We start from the raw sequence: 15,499 nt of genomic DNA on the forward strand, positions 1-15,499 counted from the left end.
GCAACTCACTTACCTATAACGTCACTCACACTGCCACTCACTCACCCATACAGCTACTCACACACCCACTTATTCACTCACAACCTCTAACAAATTTAATCACTCACCCATACAGTCTTTCAACAGTCACTCACTCACCCATACAACCACTCAAACACCCACTCACACACCCATGCAAGCACTCTTATGTGTACTGACTCACCGATACAGCCACTCACACAACCAATCAGTTAACCAAACACCCACTCAAACACCCACTCACTCACCCATGAAACCACATACACACAGTCACTCACCCATACAGCCACTCATACATCCCCTCACTAACCAATATAGACACTCATACCCACTCACTCATCCATAGGGCCACTCACACACCCCCTCACTCACCCAAACAGTCACACAGCCCATCCAAGCCTGTACAGTAATTCACACACCCACTTATTAGCCCATACATGTACTCACACACACACACATTTTCACCCATACAGCAATTCACACATCCACTCACAAACCTATACAGCCACTCAGACATCCACTCACACATGGATACATACAGTCACATAGCCACTCAAAAAATATATGTTAGAAATAGTATTACTCATTAGTAGTACACAAAGTATAGTAACTTAACTTTTGAAGTACTTTAGTATATAAGTTAACACCCCACATTTTGGAAAATAATCACTGGATGATGTCATTTGAGATGTCATGAGTGATGTCACTTATGTCATAAGTGATGTAATATGTGAAGTCATAAGCAGTGCATTGCGGTGACATACGTTATAGTTAGCTCAGGTAACTAATACTGCTGAATCTCACTGTTTTAGTAAGAGTGAAATCTGAGCTTAACTATAACGCCCCTGTAACTTTTGTTTTTTTCTGTGAATCTCTAGTTTGTTTTTAAGTTAAGATGCTCATCGCAATGCAGGTTGTCAGGGGTTGCATGCAGGACCCGGCCCGGCATTGTGCTGCCCCCACTCAGGTTTGCTGCCCCTGCCCCCCCTTGAATTCCACTGTCCAAGTCCATGCCCCTGCTCACTTCTTACAGCCCTGTGTGACTGTTGTTCTGCCACTGCCCTGCCGCCTACCCTGAACAGTTAGCTTGCTGCCCCATCCACCTCCTCCTACTCTCTGTTGTTCGAGTCCATGCACAAGCCCCTTCCTTGTTGCCCTGCATGGTCTGATGTGCTGCCACTGCCCTCCATTTAGCTTAATGTCCCTGACCACACCTTCTGCCCTCTGTTGCCCAATAATATGACCCATCATTGCCCTCCTGCTTAGCCTTTGTGCTTAGCCTGCTGCACCTACTCTCCTTCCCCCTGCCCTCCGATGTCTGTGTGCACGCCCCTGCTCACTTATTTTTGCTCACCGTGTTCCGTGGACCTGTCACTGCTCCTCCTATCTACTCCGAGTGTTCTGTTGAGCTCCTACTTCCCCTCCCACCTCTCTAGCATGGTCAGATTGCTGCCCCTGCCCCTGCCCCTGGCACCTCCACCTTGCCTGTCTGAGTTCCATGCCCCTATCCCTTCACTCCTGTCCTCCATGGTCATTTTTGCTGCCACTCCCTTCTGTCCTCCATGCTTTGTTGTGCTGAAACTGCTCTTCTTGCCTGCCCAGCGCAGTCTGTTATGAAGCCCTTACTCTGTCTACTCTTGTCTGTGTCCAGCCCTTCCCCTCCCTTTTGTCCTCCGTGGTCCTTTGTGAATGCACCTGCCCCCTCTTTCTTGCCCACCATGGCCGTTGTGCTGCCACTAACCCTTCTGCTTGCCATGCATGGTCTTCTGTGCTGCCGCAGCCCTTTCCACCTGTGGTCAGCTTCTGCCTCTTACTGCCTCCCAACTTTCCTTAGTTGTCTGTGTGTGTGCCAGTATAGTCTCACTGTTGCCCTCCATGGTGTGCTGTGCTTCCAGTGCCCATCTCGTGAACCCTCCATGGTCTGCTTGCTGCTCCTGTCCTGCCTTCGGTTTTCCATCCGCAGACCCCTATTCCCTCCCTCCTGCCTTGTCTGGTCCCTTGTCGTTCCCCTGCCCCCTCCTGCCTTTCAAGCTCTATTATACTGCAACTGCCCCTCCTGTCTGCCTGGTATGGTCAGTGTGCTGCCCTTGTGTCTTTCCTCTCTGTTCTCTGTTGTCCATGTGCATGGCCCTGTACCCTCCCTATTTCTTTCCATGTTTTGTTGCGCTGCACTGCCGTCCCGCTTGCCCTATGTGGTGTACTGTGCTGCTGCAACCCCTGATGCCTGCCCTGTAAAGTCGATTTGGTACCCTTGCCCATCTACCTCCTGCCCTTTGTTACCTGAGTCCATGTCCCTACCCTATTCATCCTGCCCTCTGTGATCCAATGTACCATATATGCCAACATTTTGAACTTCGTAAGAGGTAGATTTTGAAAACAATTTTAGGCAGGAGACAGATAAAATTAATCCCTTTTGGGCTTAAAAGCATTGGGAGACTCCTGCCTGAAGCGGGTCTGTTGGATTGTATGATTGTACTGCCACGGTGTCTTCCTTCTGCCCTCAATGGTCTGTTATATTGCCATAGCCTCTCTTGCTGTCCTGCACGATGGTTGGTTTGTTGCCCATGCCCCTTTTCCCCTGCCCTCCAGGGTCTGTTGTGCTGCCACTGCCCCTCCCGCCTGCCCACTGTGGTCAACTTGTTGCCCCTGCTCCCTTCCCTCAATTATCAGAGTTCGTGCCCCTGATCTCTGCCTCCCAACAGTATTCTAATATAATTCCATTTAGGTGGGTCTTCACTCACACTGACTGTGTTCCTGCCCACTTGACCAACATTGACCAAGCCACCGATTGGCAAGCCAGGAGCTGGGATGCACGGAAGCCCAGTGCAGTCCGGAGAACCCATAGCACTTCTCAAGGTTAATGTGGCTTCAGGTTTTCAAGCAGATCGATGATGGATGCCATCTTGGAGTTGTACTGCGTCCAGAACAGCAGGCGCCACTTCTGTCATCCTCGCTTGTGGCCTGTCAATCAACCAGCTTTACTGGTTATTGCCGCACATGCAGGACAAGCCACAGCTTCTTTATGTGCTACTCTACATTGGCCAGAGTCATCAGGCCAGCACCAGTCCTCTGACATGCTGAATCATGAGCAGGACTGGGTGGGACGTCATCTCGCTCTCTCTGTGCCATGCTCCGGTTCCAAGGATATCAGCTTCGAACCATTCAGAGCAAGTTCAACCAAACCCGGATGATTCAGCGACAGGGTGGTGCTGTGTTGAAAACTGTGTGGACTTCAATAAGCAACTGCTCCAGGGACCTCACTCTGCATCATTTACAGAGTTCCACCAGCTGGAAATCTAGACCAAAGTGCTTGATGGTCTCAATCAACCAACACAAAGTAGCAGAATGAAAGAGGCGGCAGAGATTAAATCTGTCTCACCTTACAGACCTAAGACTGACTAAGTGAAAAGAAGGGAGTGATCATAACCTATTTGGGTGGTTGTTAACAAATTCTCTGCATGGATAAGAGCTTTTCTGTCCAGCCTTTACTGAATACTCAAAGGGCCCTCCCAAACATCTGGGAGTGCTGATTCAGTAAGGCACACTGGCGAGAAATCTGAATGGAATGAGTAAGGATATTGTTTATCTATGATTCAAGCTTGAGTTGTGCCAAGACATGCTGGGGAAAAGCCTCAACAGTATCTGGGTCAAGGGAAGATAGATTCAGAACTATGTGAGAACTGTATGTCAAGGAATCAAACCAAATAAAATAAGCCACTACTAAAGTTAAAACAAATAGCAAAGATGAACAACGCTAAACAAAACATAAGTCACTATTCAAGGAGGTGCAGTCAATAAAATGATGGTGATGATATGGCAGTATGTTCATGGTAGAGGGAGACAAACCGACAAATTAACAGGGAGAACTGAACCAAAGGCTTGGCTAGAAGAGTGCATGCACAACTAGAACAATGAAAATCTTTGGTATCAAATTGGGCAGGTCAACAAACTAACACGGGGAGCCAACGGTCTGGCTTGCCTCTGAGACTCCGTGCATGAGCCGAGCTACAGAAATATCTGGTATGAATTCAAGCAACAAACATCATGTAGACGTATGATAAAGTCTCTTCAAGATTCTTAAAAGTGACAGCTTCTAAACATGAACTTAGCAACATTCATGCACCCCCTCTTGACAAGGTTATTAGTGAACTAAGAGGCTAGTCAGTTGTGATTAGGCCTGGACGAAATTTAAATTATGCCGGAGTAATTTTGGTAATTTTGCATTACTCGTGATGCAAAATTACTGAAAATTACGCAATTATGCAAGCTTGCGTAATTTTGAGTAATTTGGGGCAAAGAATCCTTACTTCTCAAAGGACAGGAACAGGGCACGAGTGGCTCCTGCTGGTCCTGTTCTCTTGCGTTCAGCGCTAAATGGCTGGTTATGCTCCTCGTCTAATTGTGTAAATTAGTGTAATTACGCTACCGCGAATAACACGAGTGCCACCCACTCCTAATTGTCATGTGCCCTGGATTCCTATTATACATGGAGTCAAATTATAGTCCATTGAATCAAACATGAACTAAATTGCCTAGAATCACACAAATTGGTCAAGCAGGGAATCTTTGATTGATCCCAGGTTTCCTGGTTCCAGATTGTGCAATTCAGCCACTAGAGGCACATCTCTTTCATTATCATATGTTACATCAAAGATGAATGCTTTATTTTTAATTCTTGCTGCATCATGTTAGAGTGTCGGTGGCAGGCAGAAGCCACATGAAAATTCAATTTGTTTTGGGCGCAGGGATCCACGAGAAACTTTAGCTGAGGCAAAGCCAGATAGTTGGCTTGATCATTCAATGCTGCGTCCACCTAGAGCTCATGGGGCTAAACTCCTACCAATGGCAAAGAGAATGTTCCAGGATTTTGGCTACAATGGCAGACGAACGTCTATGCCTCTGCTGAGGACCGGAAGAAGACACAGTTGCAGATACTATATTGCAGTTTAAAAAAAAGAACACCTTTTGTACTGAAATGTTATTTTTTGATGCTCATCATATCCAGGAGTTGCTTACCTTGAAAGGAGCTGAACAATGTATCACACTTCGGGCCCGATTTAATTATTGACGGTAAGGATACTCCGTTGCAACGACGACGGAGTATCCTCACCACCAAGAAAGCGGTTAGAGGCCGGAATGACCGTACCGGGCATCGGGGGTTTCCCTGGGAGGCTGGAAGGGTAAAGGCGGCTTTTGTTTACTGCAATGCAGCAGGTTTAGAAGCACTGCAATGGTCCTTGTATATCAAACAGTTTTCAGGCAACAATAAAAGTGCCAAGATAACTCTGGTGATTAATTTACCTGCTAGAAGAGAGCTCGGAGTTTTGTCTGGTGGCAGTTTTGACTCATCTAAGGTAGCGCAGAGGGTTAATATGCCTGCTGCAAATAGCATGTACAATGCCGTGCATGAAATGGGAAAATAGAAGTGCAGGTACCCTGAGCCAGAGTACCTGCTTGTTTCTGAGAAGTGCTGGTACTCTCCAAATAAAAGTATTACGTCACTCTTCAGAAGTGAAGGTACTCTCCCTTTCAAAATGAAAAAAGTGCCAGTACTCAGAACCGACACTTAAAGAACTGGTACTATGCAGATCACAGAACAGTATTTATTGTGACTAGCTCAGTGGGTTACTGCTTTTGTTATAGAGATCCTTGTGTTACTGTGCAGTTCATAAATTACAATCGTAATCTAGGTTTTGCTAAAAAGGGTTTGTTTGGGTAGAAATAAATTGTTCTAAGAAAAGTCAACCCTAAACCACTGTGTTACATTCTGAATCCTGAGTTTGTGCTTCCCCAGGCCTAGCACTCTTAAAAAATGCCTACCAGAATGGATGACATATGAAACGTACACTTTGAAGACCCCTTTGTCCAGCGGTGTAACAAAACTAGAGGGGGCCTCCTGCAGAGTATATGAAGGAGGCTCCCCATGCTCGTGACCTAGTCGGGAGCTCTGAGCCCAGGGGCCTCTGCCGCCCATGCACCATGCCAGTGAGGGCCCCCTGGAGCTCAGGGGTCCCCCCGCACCGCAAGGGCTGCAGTAGTTATTGTTACCCCACTGCCTTTGTCTTAGGTAACATTGTCTATACACTGATTCACACACGTACAATGTATGTGTTTGTGATGTTAAATGCTCCGACCCCCAAAACTTGTACAAGAAGCGCTATACAGCAAATGAAATACATGTGAGAGAGGGGCTATGGAGAGATGAGAGGCACTGTTGGAGGGTGACAGTGAGGGAATCATTGAAGAACCCCAACAAAGATTGCTGTATCCTAGTGCACTGAAATGTCATCATTTACCATGCTTTAAAAACAAATACAATTGAATATATAATGAAAAATGTGTTGAAGAATGCACCATTTTTGCAAGTTTTTCTAAATTTTCTCGGGGGGAGAATCCTCCACGCCACCTTATAGTGGTCAGGCTCGCTCACTGCACTCGATTGCTATGTACTGCATGGGGGCTGGTTTGACAAAAATTGCTAGGGCTGCTTTGGGTTCCCAGTTCAGCCCCGACTGCGGTCCCCCCACCGGATTTAGATGCAGGCAGACCTTTGGGTTAATCACGGCGGAGACTACTCTGGCTCCACCGTGATTAATTGCCTCCGATGATCCTGTGGAGTAAGGGCAGTTGGAGTAATGACTACATGTCCTCCTGCCCAATTTGAATGGGCAGACGTAGTCATTTTTGACTGTTTCTCAGTAAAAACATTTTAATGCTCCCCCCACCATGGAGAAGCCTAGCATTGCCAGGGAAGCATCACTTTTTTTTTTCTTTACAAGAAGAAAATCTCGTTACGGGATTATTTTTTTTAAAGAAAAATAGCCTACTGTTTATTACAGGGCTTAATGTAACAAACAGTAAAATGCATTGACAGGAACTGCTCTCACAGCGGTTCCTGCCAATGCCTTATAAATGACCGCCTGCGTCATTTATAAATTTTGCGGACGGAGAAGTCACTGTTTGGCAGACAAAGTCCTCCGCCAGGCTAATGGTGACTACTCCGTCGGCCAAAAATTATATCAGACCCATGGCTTCAAGTGGGATGAAACAACTGGGGGGGGGGGGCGGAAGTCTCTCAAAGGGGCGTGGCCAATGTAAATAAGGGCGTGCTTAAAAACATGTGAGCTGAAAATGTCCCTTCCCCTACAACGCTCACCTGGCATGAGGTCATGCAGTAACTAGTGAGAAGTGAGCAGTGTGAGCACGCGCACATCAATATGCCTGCTGTCACTGCAGTCCAGAAAAAAACGGGCCGCCTGTGCCAGGGCACAAAACAGAGCCCGATAGAGACCCGTTTCGAGGCCCCCTTTAAAAACTGCCAGTGCTCAGCACTGGTGAGACCCGGCCCACTTAAAGCCCTGATTAGACCCTTAGTTTTCATGATCATAGCTTGTATTATTTTAATCAGGCTACAACACAATGCTCTTTTTTATTGCTTATCAAACCATGCTTCTTTTATTAACAAACCATGCTTCTTTTATTAACAAACCATGCTTATTTTATTAACAAACCATGCTTATTTTATTAACATACCAATACCATGCTTCTTTTACTCGAAGATGAAAACATCTACTGAGTAATACTGACTACCAATACATGAAAAAACAACAAAACACGTTTAAAATAATTTTACCTGGGGGTATATGCAGTCGAAAGAGTAGTTTTATTTTCTCACTCATTTCCCCGTGGTACATCGTGTCTGCAAAAATAAAACAAGTCATCAGAAAGGAAAATGGAGCAACGTAACACTGCATACATCGATACATACATGTGTGGGCGTGGGAGGAGACCACGCCTCTGATGAATAACAAATATATGGTTTGATGATAGCAGAATGAGTTAAAAGCCAGTGAGTCCCTGGCATCAGACACAGGTTAAAATCGAACGAGCCCATTTCATTTTGCACCCCTCTGAGACCGAATGAAAAACAGACAAACAAGCAGAGGTAATAGGAATATTAAGGTCGGTAGCAGCGCTTCGGATATACGAGCCTGTGACAGACAATACGTCATCAATATTGCATTATTTTATTTGCATCACTAATTGAGAACAATGGTTCTCCTGACGGCCTCTAATTGACTCGTGTTCATACCAGACCTTACTCAATGTGGCATAAAATAGCATTCGTTGAGTGTGCCGAGGCTGTGGCTATTATTAATCTAACAACAAGCGCTCTGAGACTGAAAATAGAAGGGGTTTGTGTTTTCCACGGGCAGGGTTAGCTTCACGCAGAGCCAGAGGAAGCTGCCCCTGTGGGGCGTCTGGAAGCACCGCGGCCTGCAGCTTTTGAAAACCTCTTTTGTCTTTCAGTGAGCTCAGGGGGCCCTGAACGCTGTTCGCGTTGCTCGCCCTGAACATGGAAACTGCATTACCCTGTAAAGTCGAGTAAACATTTGCTCACAACGATACACGATTTTATTGGTCTAGATTTAGGAGCCAAAATCAACAATCTATCACGAGCCTTGCTCAAGTGGAAAGGGTATATAAATACGTCAATATAAAACCAAACATTCTAGGAAGGTCTCAGGGAAAATTTTATAGACCTGCAAGGTGTACTTCCCCTAAAAGATCTAGACCCAAGGCGTAGAGTATTGTGTATATAAATACGTCACCGGGTTCACATTTTGCAGACTGAGGTGCAGTGCATCAGTGTGAATGAATTTGAGTGACAGACATCATGTGCCGACTATCGACAACATCGATCTACAAAATACCACCTCCACGACAGTGCCCACCACATTGCAGGATAACTATATCTTTTTTTGCCGACACATCTACGCACCATGCAATTTAGTGGTTACACCAACATAGTGGTTCCGGCGATGTAATGACTGTGACATTGATGTCACACGATAAGTGATACTCTGTAGGGATACTGTATGCACGGGCCCCATGAGCATTAAAAAAAAATTAAACAGTGGTCATCCGTGACGTCATGTATACACCATGTCAACCACGGGTTAAACAAGGGGTTCTGAAAGTGAAAGGACTTAAAAAAGGAAGAGGTGTAAAGTCACACAGAGCACCACTGCCCAGCCTTTCGGTTCCCCCCCTTACGCCTTCCCTCTTCATGTGCACTCCCACCGGTGGCCCAGCCTCCACTCCAATCATATATACTTGCTGGGTGGAACATACCATCCGCAGAGGGGAACGGAGGCCTAATTTAGATGTTGGTGGATGCAGGACACCTGCCATGAAGAGGCAGCTGTCCCATCGCCTAGACACGACTGCATTCAAAACAGGACAGGCAGGACACCTGTCGCTTTTTGCTGGGTGACCCGAAAATGCCAACCTCTAAAACCCGTCCTTAGCATGGCTGGAGTGCAATCCGAAGTAATCTCAGTAACCTCACCCGCAAGCTACGGAACATCCAGAACGCCGCCGCAAGACTGGTCCTCAACCTGCCAAGACACTGCCACATCTCCCAGCATCTGCACACACTCCACTGTCTCCCCATCGAGGCTAGAGTCCCCTTCAAGATGCTCACCCATGCACACAAGGACCTCCATGACACCGGACCAGCATACCTGAATAGCCGACTCCAATTCCATGCACACCAAAGAACCCTACGATCAGCCCAGCTCTCCTACGCCGTGGTCCCCCGCATCAGAAAAAGCAGATCAGGAGGCTGCTCCTTCTCCTTCCTCGCGGCCAAAGCCTGGAACGCCCTTCCGCTCCACCTCAGACAGACAACATCGCTTCCCATCTTTGCTAGACACATCAAAACCTGGCTGTTCGACAGACACCCCCTCCTTGATGGACTGGAACCTGCACCCCCCCCTCCCCACCCCCAGCACCTTAAGACCCTTACGGGTGAGTAGACGCGCTTCCCAAACGCGTGATTGATTGATCTCCAGAATAGAGCTGCAAATAGTACTGCGGGCAACATTCTCCAACGCAACCTCGGCCTGTCCAGACTCCCAGCACCAAGGGGTCAGTTTAACGCACAGAAATACACAATTTCCCCTCACAAAACCGAGCCTTGCAGCGCACATCTTTCATTAACATAAATGTAGGCAATTTGGGTGTCATGATTACCAGCAGTATACATAGCTCTAGAAACCAGGTTCTCTTTACATTTTAGTCGGGGGTGGTCTCATCAGAGTCAGTCATGATAGTCACTGGAAATAAATACAAGAAGTCCCTCACATTTATTTAGATGACATTGAAAGGCGACCAAGATTAGCTCCAGGTAGAGACAGGTGAACTTTTTCCATTGAAAGAGGCCAGCTGGGACGAGGCCTGCAACATTGTAAACCACCCCTACCCCTCACACCCTCCAGGGGGCATCCATGAGCCCTTCGGATTTGCACTAGACTGAAATGGTTCCTGGCGTGTTCACGGGTGTAGACGTCGGTTCAGCAGGGACTGTACAAATGCCTTTGTATTTGCTACTCTGGGAAATTTATTATGCACTTTAACTGCAGAGTCTAGAGTGTACAGGGCACTTTATTGTTGCGTAACTTGCGTAATGTGCACATTATTGCTTACATTGCACATTGCCCTTCAGACTATTTGTTACTCTGGGAAATTTTTTGGCACTTTTATTGTTTACTGAAGGTTAGTTAACAGCGTTATTTGCACATTGCGGAGTTTAGAGTGTACAAGGCACTTTATTGCGTAATTTGCACATGATGTTTCCTGTTAAGAGGATTTGCTATTTTTGCAATTTGTCTGATAACAGAATAATCAACAGATATTGTATAGCGACAATATGTAGTTTAGGTCGCAAGAGACATACGTTTTGGAGTATGTATAATATCATGCGTCAAATAATATGTTTAAGTCTATTCTCTGAAGTTAATGATCATGACAGGTGCTGTTATCAATATTGAAGGATAATATCATTAATATTTATGTATCTGTGATGATTTTAATATGTGTACTTGTGATTGCTTATATGGTTGTGCTTTGCAAACCGAATAACGCGTTTTGAACGGAACTGCCTTGGCTTTGCCACTTAGTCTACGAGCATTAAACACAGACAGTGCACTCTAACGGGCACGTGGCGTCCGCGAGCGTGGCTAATAATAACTTCGATGTATTTATATTTCGCACACACGGCGCTGCAGTGCACTAAACATGCCGCCCGCCCTCTGGGGTTTGGAAGGAACAGTCCGCTGATAAACGGCTGTAACTCTGGCCCTTTAAATGTGCAGATGGCTATCGATTTCTAGAGTCCTGGAGCCCGGCGCCACCGCGCCATCAAAGAGCCCGGCGCGAGAGTGCTCCTTCACAAAGACACACAAAAAACACACAGACAAGGAAACGCCACGGCACAGCCATTTACGGGCATCAAGACATCCCGCCGTTATCAAAATCAAACAAACCTGAGAGATAAAAAAAAAAAAAAAAACACAAGGAAATCTTTGTGTGAGTAAATCCCTTTATCAGGGTAAAACCATCATTTATGAATGGACAATGTGGTTTTGGATTCCGAAATGGACTATTTGCACCTGCGAGCCGAACTTAAACCTGCCTGGTGAATGGGGCCCGTTGAGTCTCGATTTAAATCCATCCCTGATCAAACCCAAGTATACATTTCCATATATAGGGATCGCAGGTCTGGCACCAACCCCAAAGGTAAGCCCAGTGAAGTTGAAGTTCACAGGCACGTGGTGACTACACCCGCCGAATTTCTAAATACAAGATGGCAGTTCTGGGGGGACCCTTGGTGGTGCAGTCCTGACCCCTCTCTCTCCGAACTGTGAGTTGCAATCAGCAAAGGGAGAGAACTGGACTCACAAAGGGAGGGTTCTTGTGGGATTGGTCCATCCACTATGGGTGTGCAGGCTGCGACATGGCAAGAAGGGACCGGGGCAGGTAACTGGGAGCAGGCGAAGAAGCAGGAAAAAGCCAACGCCGCGGCCATAGTAGGCCCACCCCTGTGATATTGACCCGTGCAAAGGGAACCCAAGATAATATCTGAGGAATTACAGTAATGGTATAGAGCCAAAGGGGACGCAAGGTTGAGATCAAAGAAGCAACCAGGGCAGGAAACAAGGAAGCATACACTGGAATGATCCGAAAATCAGGCCATCTGAGAAGAACTGAACCCTCCGAAGATCTCATCAAATGAGCTAATGATTTAATGAACCTCCTGACACAAAGGGAACCCTTGCCCAATTTAACACTATCCGCTCCCCAGACATTAGTTTATGTAGGGCCCTCAGAAATGTCTCCGCCCTGGTTCCTATCTGAATTGCTAATTTCACCAATGGCCTGGATCCGGTTCCTGACTATTTGTGCAGGTGAGCCTAAGTGACCGTGTTTTTAGTTCTCACAAAGATCACCTGATCCTGAAGCACAGCTGGAACTATTAGCAACAATTTCCTCCAATTAAGAGGATCAAGGCCGTAGGCAGCAACCCTGAACTGACATCTCCTCCAAGCCAGTCCCCCCAAATAGGCCGGGGAGATTTGTAATCAGAAATACTGGCTCAAGGAACAGTCTGGTCTAAATGTTCAGGCTGGAGACTAGAGACTCCGTTGTGTGGAGGAATTCACATTTGCATAGATCATGAAAATCCCACCAAAGTTAAGGGAGGCAAGAGTCAGGACACAGGCACAGATGGGCTTAAAGGATGAAGATGAAACAAAGTCTGCAGTGAAACAAGACCATCAGGGACTCACGTCCATGGGCGGTGGATGAAGCATGAATCAACCAATTGTTGATGTGTGGGTGAAGAACAATATCCTATTTGTGGAGATCAGCCGCCTAAGGAACTAGCATCTTGGAAATACTTGACAGAATAATTTCAGGCCAAAAGTGAAAGAAAACAGAACTAGCAACGAGTCCCTCATATTCAAAATCTCAGGAGCTGGAGATGTCCCTGATGAATAGGGGGGGTATGAAGTCATGCGTTCAGCAGATTTACAGATGTCTTGTCTTATTTTTTCAAGTTCCTCCAATTTACAGATGTCACAAAATGCCCTGGGGAAAGTAGAGGAATGGTTCTCTGCAACATTTGCATCTTTAAATGGATAGTCTTGACATCTGTTTTGAGAAGGTTCGAGTCTTGAATTAGACAATGCATTTACTGCTGAATACAAACCCTTTCCATCATCTCCGCTGCCAGGACTGGAAAAACAACTTGCTCATGGACCAGTTCCTATATATACACACCCAAGCATAGCCATCTCTTTGGTGTGATTCTTGAAATAATCAATATTCTTTACACCGGACCCTGGCTGTTCGGTTTTTATTTTTATGGTATACGCTGACTGCACTGTTTTAGGACTCAATGTCCAACATCAAAGATTGCATGGTCTCGACAGCAAACTATGCATGAAACGACAAGTCAATGCAGTTTCCTCAGCCTGCTTTCTCAAGCTTTGCACGATCTTCAAGTGACAACCCATCAACACCAGGAAAACAGTAGCACAGGCACTCATCACCAGCTGGCTAAACTACGGCGGCACGCACTATGCAAGCACCACCGCCTACCCCATGCAAAGACTCCAATTAATCCAGATCACTGTGGCCAGAGTGATCTACAACCTGCCCAAAAGATCCCACATCAAACACCCGAAGGACCTCCATTGGCTTCCAGTTCAGAGGAGATGCCTTTTCAAACTCCTGATCCACGCCTACCAAGCCCTCCATGACCTAGGACTCACCTACCTTAACTTCTGCCTCCATTTCCATCAACCGCCAAGAAACATCCGTTCTGCACACGTTGCAGAAACCCCCAGCATATGCTGCAGCCGCACGGGGGAACGAACTTTCACCCATTGCGCCGCCAAAGCCTGGAACACCCTCCCACTACACCTTCGCACGACACATCGTTCACCATCCTCAAGAAGAGACTCAAGACCTCGCTTTTCATATGAGACAGGCAGCAAGTGCCTGGATACCCTTGCAGGTGACAAGTAGCGCTATACAAATACCTCTTGATTGATTGTGAGGGGGCATGGCAAAGACAGCACTGATACCAATGGCTTGAAGTCCAAAACCAAGGTGGTTGGTTGACCTGGACCTTGGCAGACTAGAGTTCAAAGTTACCTTGCTTATTTGAGGATCTTCTGAAAGATTCAAAAGGATTTGATTTTCTCTTCTCGCCTTCACATGCATCTGATTTTGAAAAGCCTCAGACAGCATTTCCTCCAAAAAGCTGCTGAACAAATGATACTTCTCCAAAAGGTATCTATAGCAAATTACTTTTTTTGACCACTGTCCACTTTCTAATTACAAAGGTGGATATATCTCTCTAGTAATAGGAAACTTCACCAACACACCAGACACCTACGCCCTGCCTCACTCTCAGTTGCGCACATTCTCCGCATCGGCAAAAGCAAAACTGGAGTTCGCTCTGTTTCTTACATCACACCCAAGACACGGAATGACCTCCCTCAACACACCTGAGCCTCCTCACTTCTTGAGTTCCGCAAGAAGTTGAAGACCAGGCTCTTCGTAGAAGCACCTTGTGGACCTGCCACCTACACAAGAGCCTGGATATATTCTTGGGTGATTAGTGCGCTATGCAAATCAATACAACAATACCATGAGTTTAAAAAAAGCAAAAGGAATGGTGCACTAGCTTTCCATGAGCCAAATGGTTGCTCTTCTTTGAGCTCTGTTGCGTGGCTCAGTTAAAGCCCAAAGGCCTGTAGTACATTCTGTAAGACTCAACCAATAATTCATGGAACTGGCCTCAAGATCGCCTTGTTCCATCAAAGTGATGAATTGAGCATTTTAGGAACCGCAGCAGCTCCAACGCGAGCCACAGGGCTTTAGTGTTGGAAATATCATGATCTGGAGTGAGATTGTGGTTGGTGATCCCTCCAGGGAGGAGCAGCTGAAGGAGACACAGTGCACTGAAGAATTCCACACCAGTATACAATGATCCACCGTACTGGTTGCTCTCAGAATTGACCCATCCACAGGGCTAGAAGTAGGTCCAGGCAGCATCGCAAGGAGGAGGTAGGAGTGCCCGCATCTGCACCCAACTCAGCAATGTCACAGTATTAATGGCGGACTTGCTGGTAGGGAAGCTAATGTAGTGGTGGAGGAAGTGAGCAGCTGCAATAGTTGGGCAACAGGTCACACTTTGGAGACAGGTGGAATTCAGTTTCACTGATAGAGTCAGCTAGCCCTCTGGCTACCTCAGAGTTTCTAGATACTGGAGAACTCATGAAGGGACCGGTCGCCATATTCACTGAGCAGGAAGCCTAGTTTGGAATGACTGATCCCAAATATGGAAACTTAGTGTCCAGTACCGATACTTATTTGTGGAAGAGATATGTTAGTGTAATACCAGTGGATATTTTTGAATTGCTTGATCTTTCTACCAGTATGTTTCTTGGCCTGTGTGTGGACATCAGTCACAGACTTTATAAAGTGAGATAAACTCCCTGAGAAATACAATTAGTGCTGGGCAAGCAATAGTGGAATCACAGTTAAAGCGAACAAACAGCTATGAAAAGATTTATTTCCAAATGGAAATAGCTTTGTTCACATACCAAATGTCTGTGGTAACAAA

The 15,499-nt window shown here is 46.3% G+C and overlaps 1 protein-coding gene across 2 annotated transcripts in view; it reads right to left on the reverse strand.

Moving 5' to 3' along the window:
• Window positions 1-15,499, reverse strand: part of TBC1D8 (TBC1 domain family member 8) — a 559,729-nt gene that overhangs the window by 44,235 nt on the left and 499,995 nt on the right. For both annotated transcript variants that reach the window (XM_078658030.1, XM_078658029.1), the window contains exon 17: window positions 7,652-7,717. In XM_078658030.1, coding sequence (XP_078514156.1) covers window positions 7,652-7,717 — 66 coding nt within the window. The remainder of the gene's footprint in view (window positions 1-7,651; window positions 7,718-15,499) is intronic.

This window comes from Lissotriton helveticus, chromosome 8, assembly GCF_964261635.1.
Source record: "Lissotriton helveticus chromosome 8, aLisHel1.1, whole genome shotgun sequence".
NCBI classification, from domain to species: Eukaryota; Metazoa; Chordata; class Amphibia; order Caudata; family Salamandridae; genus Lissotriton; species Lissotriton helveticus.